The 6,005-nt window shown below is 38.1% G+C and overlaps 1 protein-coding gene across 1 annotated transcript in view; it reads right to left on the bottom strand.

Annotated features, from left to right (window-relative positions):
- Window positions 1-2,567: 2,567 nt before the first annotated feature.
- Window positions 2,568-6,005, bottom strand: part of LOC107664367 (nuclear factor of activated T-cells, cytoplasmic 3-like) — a 57,777-nt gene continuing 54,339 nt past the window's right edge. The window contains exon 10 of the mRNA XM_016454917.1: window positions 2,568-3,662. Coding sequence (XP_016310403.1) covers window positions 3,583-3,662 — 80 coding nt within the window. The 3' untranslated portion in view covers window positions 2,568-3,582. The remainder of the gene's footprint in view (window positions 3,663-6,005) is intronic.

Below are 6,005 nucleotides of genomic sequence, written 5' to 3'. Positions count from 1 at the left end.
ATGTCTGAAAAAAAAAAAACCAGTAGTTTTGGGTCGTAGTAATTATCGTGACCGGTATAGTTCATAGTGGCTGCTCTGTTCTCCAAAGAGCCGTTATGAGCTGGCGAATGTTTAAAGGAGTCATTACTTTGTGTATTTGTTATAACAGAATATGTTGACATGCGTTAATTTTTCAAATACTGTACATTATTGTAGGTCCTCTATGCCCCGCCTCTCTCAAACACGTCGTTTTCAACAAAGCCCCCTCCTTTGACAAGCGCAGTCTGCTCTGATTGGCCAGCTGACCGAGCTTGTAACACTCCAAAGAGAAAGGAAAAATTGAAATCGCATCATATGACCCCTTTAAAAATGGCGGCAAATATAAAACACACCTACAGTAACTTGACCTTTAACCTAAAATTGACTGGTTTTGATAATTATATTAGTGTCAATATACAATAAAATAACGTGTCAGTTTATGATAATAAAAAAAAACTTTTTTGTAATGATTCAGTGGATCCCCTGCAATTACGTGACGGACCACTAGGGGTACGGGTACCCCGGTTGAGAAACACTGCTCTATAACACGGAATCAGATCAATAGTTTATAATTGAAGCGTCCCTGGAATAATTACTCATACTAAAAAAAACAAAAAAAACAATGGTGATCAGCAGCATGATGTGATTGTAAAAAAAAAAGGTACAATTCTGTCACTGGGACAGTCCCCTTTCAAAATATATTCAAATATACACTTTAGGTACTAACATGTAATTTTAAAGTATTAATATGTACTTTTAGGTACTGATATAAACTATTTAGGGATAAGGTACAGAGATGTACCTTAGGGTTTCACCCCACTGACAGCTTTGTATCTTTTTTGTGTATATTGAGTGTGTATGTGATGTTATCCTGGGGGCAGCCCATTCACTAAACATTTCATTCTTGATGCATCAAGAACAATCCAGAACACAATGACAAAAAAAAAAGAGACATTTTTGCATTTATTCTTTTTATTGATACACTACCTCAGAAGAGCCTATGCCGCACGGTGTTCCCTTTGAATAATTTCAAAAAGCACTGCAGTCTTAAAAATTACAAAATGTTAAATACAAAATATACATGAAACGACAATACAAGGCTCCGTAAACATCAACTGAACCTGTACTTTTATTTTACAAACCATTCAAGCTACCCAAACGTTAGGAATGACATCCATTTCAAAGTATCAAAAATAGAGTTCTGGTGTTTGCATTGTCATCTGTATGTATTGTCATCTGTATGTAAAATGGGAACACATTGTTCGATCTTTGGTTTCTAGAGAATGAAAATAGGTGCTTATCTAGGGAACCTGCTTCATCCCAAAACTCCCCATCCATAATATATATATATATATATTATATATATATATTTTTTTTGCTTGTATTTTTGTCTTGATTCTCAAAAAACACTAAACCTAAACCAAACTCAAACCTTATGACACACATTCTCTAAAATTGCATCTTAACACAAGTTAAGGCTTTCCTACCATATATTTGATAGTTTAAATTAAATAGTCAAAGTGGCATTGAAAACACCTGCTACTATATGTAAGGGTTTACATACAACAAAATATATATACTTACTGTATAGATGCAAGACTAACAAACAAACCTGCTATTTGTATGTTTGAATGTCACACCATCATATTGTCTGTCCTTGCATAGCCTAATGTATCAGTGTGCTTTTACACCATTCAAATTCAAAGAGGTTTTATAAGATACAAAACAAATCTCTTCAATTCACTGGATACAAACTGACATAAGCGCATATGCACAAAACCGTTAAGACGCTTGCTTTGTGCATGAACAGACACATCTTGACAAACGGAACTCTTGTCTGGCGTACTACTATACGAAGAAGCATCTTTACAGCATCTAGTCTAGAGGCATCAAGGTTTGCTTTCCTTTTTTTGTATTTTTTTACAAAGGCTGAAGGCATTTTTCAAACATAATTAACAGTCATGGTTACAGCTATATGTCTCAAAGACTGAAAAACAATAGAAAAAACAAAAACAATGTCTTAATCGAATTGTGCCAGTTTTCATAGGAAAATTGAAAGGCAAAATTTAAGGCAAGGAGCCAATAGAAACTCATAGATTTGTTTGCTTCAAACGGTATCTGCTCTGGCAGTGTCCATCCTCTGTGTCTGACCCAGTGAGTGAAGTACAGAGGAAACTTGCTCACTCCACTGTTTTTTGTCCACACAGAGAGCTAATTGCAAGCAAAAATGAGCACTATCATCGTCTAAGATGGACTGAGGGGTTTGGAAGCTGGTTTGGATTTTAACCTTTTTGCCCCAGAATGCAGCGGGGATACAAACCGAGAACGGCTTCCAAGTAATTCTATAGTAAGACATGTTGATTGTCAGGATGCAACCTTTAAAAAAAAAAAAAAATCAATCAATTAAATATAGTTATTTCCCTGTTGTTTATGCATAACTGTTTCTCTAATCAAAGGCACAAAGCGAGTCTCAGCATAGTCAACATATTATTGTGTTTGAGTTCAATGCACATGAAGCCCATATATATATATATATATATATATATATATATGAGCTTTATTATCTCCAGACCTTTTGGTCTACGGTCATGAGTTCATCTTCCCATGCAACTATACAAAACATGTATGCTATCTTTAGAGTCTGAGAACAATTCTTTTGACTTTTAAAGCAAAGAACAGTGAAAGTAAGATTCAACACGATTCACAGCACTCCAGAACAAAAGATGAAGCTCAGCTACTTTCTAAGTGTAAAATACTCACACTGGATTCAACCGTGTCGTCGTCCTCCTCCTCAAAAAAAACAACAAAACAAACTAATATATACGTATATTGTTAGCAGAAAGCTTGTTCACAATCACAGCTACTACATAAGGCATTTGTTCAACCTGAATAGGAAATGGGCCAATTATTAAACAGATAATCTACAGCTCAGAAAGGTCACTAGACGTGGAATGTTGCATGTTATTACTACAGACTCAGTGCAGCGCCCGAGAGCCCGTCCACTAGGGGGCAGCACTGGGAGAATTGTCAGAGAAAAAGGCGGGAGATTTCGCTGGTAAGAAGGCGTGACTTGGCATCTATCAGGCTTCAAGCACCCCTCAACTATCCCACTAAAGTGACTGTAGAACTGCTGCTGTGCACTGCATATTCCGGTCAGGGATGAGGGTGCTCGACTGCATAGCTAGCCAATCCGAGCTACAAATAATAATACATCATGCTGTCAGAGAGCCCTGAATTATTGGTTTCACTTCCAGGAGAACACCACAAATCCAAGTTTACTCCCACTCAACCACGCCTGTGTATGTGTATATGTACAGTACACCTGATTTTGTGTGCATGCGTACAGTATATAACCCCAACTCTCCCGGCTGTTATCGTTTACAGCCAAAGCTGTGTTTGTGAATCTAGAGAAAGCAATGATTGTCGCTCAAATTGCTTCTGGATCTACACTAGGAAGGGCTGTTTTTGGACTATCGGGGCAGACGCTGGCTTTGGGTGGAATCTCGTTGCCCGGCTCTGGAGTCCTGGGAAGACTGTCTGAGAGTCTGACGGGTGTGTTGTGGGCTAGGATTGACTGTGTGCAGCTGGCGAGCCCCCATGAGCCTCTGGGGCCTGAGACATGTCTCTGCCTATGATCTCATTCACTGAAACACACAAAAAGAGACATTATTTAGATTATTTAGGAGAAGATATTATTTCAAGGACTGGTATACTGTTCAAAAGGTTTTGGTTGGTAAGATTTTTGAAAGAAGTCTCTCCTGCCCACTAGGGCTGCATTTATTTGACCAAAAATACCACAAAATCAGTAATTCTGTAAAATATTAAAACAATGTAAAATAACCATTTTTTAATTGATGATATTTTATATTGTAATGTATTCCTGTGATGGCAAAGCTGATTTCTCAGCAGCCATGACCACAGTCTTTAGCTTTGTGGAACATTTTTTGTTTCAGGATACTTAGATGAGTACAAAGTTCAGAAGAACAGTATTTATATGAAATTGCTGTCCCCAAACTTTAGTGTGAACTTTCATATTGAGCATTTCAAAAATCAGTTCCTGTATATAACCATAGAAGGGCAGTGTTGAGCTGTGTAAAGTCGAGTACAGACATCATCCTCTAGGGCTGCTGGAAATAAAAGACAGATAGAAGAGGGTATAAAATAAAATAAAAAAACTTTGGTTATGTGCCCACTTAGGAAAAAAAAGTGTGCGATTGTGCATCTGTGAGCGTGAGGATGTAAATTCTGACAGCAGCAGTCTTATTAAGATGACCACAACACACAGGCTATAAAAGCATCCTCCGCTGCTTTAACTGCGAGGCTTTGGTGCAGGCAGTTGCATCAGTTCATTATGAGTTTAATGGCCTTTGACTACATTTCCTTTAGCCTGTTGGCTTGGGCTTTTAGAGCACTATGAAAGGCCTGTATAAAACTGATCCTTTGTTAAAACACATGTTCTATATCCCAGAAGGCAACAGAGCAAGTGTGGTAATTACTTTAGCAGGCCGGGAGTCTGATGTTAAGCAAGCAGCCAAACTTTTTTAACAGGTCGTCCCAGCAGGGTTCTGATTAATGCTGTGAAAATATGTGGAAGTTTTTCCACATGCTCAATTGGATAGTGGATGTTCTCAGCAATATAGCAAGTGCGACGATATTGCTGGCATGACAAAACCAGTCAACGGCAACCATAACACAAAAGTTCATCCTATAAAAAAAGCAACAGCGAGGGAGAACTACGCCAAAGACGGTTCCTCACTTTGTGGAAAAAAATGATTGTTCCTTAGGAGAGATGGAGGGTTTTGACACACACTCACCATAACATTCAATCACCAGATTTCCAAGCTTGCCATCGGAGTAAGAAACCACATCTATAAAAGGTGATGACAAATCAGAGGGAAAAGCTGAGAAGCAGATGAACAGGTCGAAGGGGGTTGAAGGGGGCCCCAGGTATTTTTCAGACAGGTACCTGCTGCTGCAAGCGAGTTAATAAATCCCCGCATTCCTCATCCAGACAACACATGACTGACTGGGATGGTCTACATTTTCCAACAGAACTAAAAAAAATGTGAGCTCAGTCAAACTGAACAAATGTGTCGCTCTATTCTCTACACAGGATTAAAGCTAAGCTTTTTTTTAAACCAGCATCAGTAGACATATATGATGTCATATACAGTAATTTGTTAACAAGACATCAAAAGCCAGAGAGCTGGACTTAGTGCTAAAAAAACCATTAAAGGTAAATGAAAGGATACGTGTTTAAATGAGAAATATGGCAGAGAGTGTTACCAAAAAGTGGCAGAACACCATATAAAGGACTGTGCTGATCCACTCTAAATCTAATTAATGAGCATCTCTTATTATATTCACTCAGTAGGATGAATATTTAAAGCAGTTGTGGAGTGCTGGAGTCACACTGTGTATGTAACGCTACTGATGTTTGTGATGGTTTAAACACGGCTCTTTGGTGTTTAGAAAAATCGAAATGTCACAAGAACTAACTATAGCACTGCTGTATTATAATCATTCAGGTTAAGTGTGCCATATTTGCATAAGTTATTGTAGTTACTTGTTTAATGTAGATTATATCATTTGATTCTTTGTGTGCAGTGTCTATTTTTTCTATTATTTATGTTTATTAGGTTTATGTTTTTTCTTGCTTTGTGTACATTTTGTGTTAGCCTCAGTGTTTTGACTGTTATAGTCAAAGTTTAGAGTTGTTTTAGTACATTTCTTATGTGGTTAATGTTATTTGTGATGGTTTTGTGTGCAAAAGTTGCATGTTTGAGTGTGTGTGTGAGAGTGTATGTGTGTGTTGTTTCAAATGCCCAGCCGCTGTCACAGATCATCCTGTTGGCGTAGGCGGCTCTTCCTCTTGCATGAACACACTTCACACATGCAGACCTGCTCTGGGCTGATTGTGAGTTTTGCTTGCAATTGTGAGTTTTGCTTGCGCTGTCTGCCTCTCACGCCGCACAAACAATCTTACA

This window comes from Sinocyclocheilus anshuiensis, unplaced genomic scaffold (genome assembly GCF_001515605.1).
Source record: "Sinocyclocheilus anshuiensis isolate Anshui unplaced genomic scaffold, SAMN03320099.WGS_v1.1 scaffold307, whole genome shotgun sequence".
NCBI classification, from domain to species: domain Eukaryota; kingdom Metazoa; phylum Chordata; class Actinopteri; order Cypriniformes; family Cyprinidae; genus Sinocyclocheilus; species Sinocyclocheilus anshuiensis.
The sequence above is the reverse complement of the archived record's forward strand: the minus strand, read 5'-3'. Positions and strand labels throughout refer to the sequence as shown.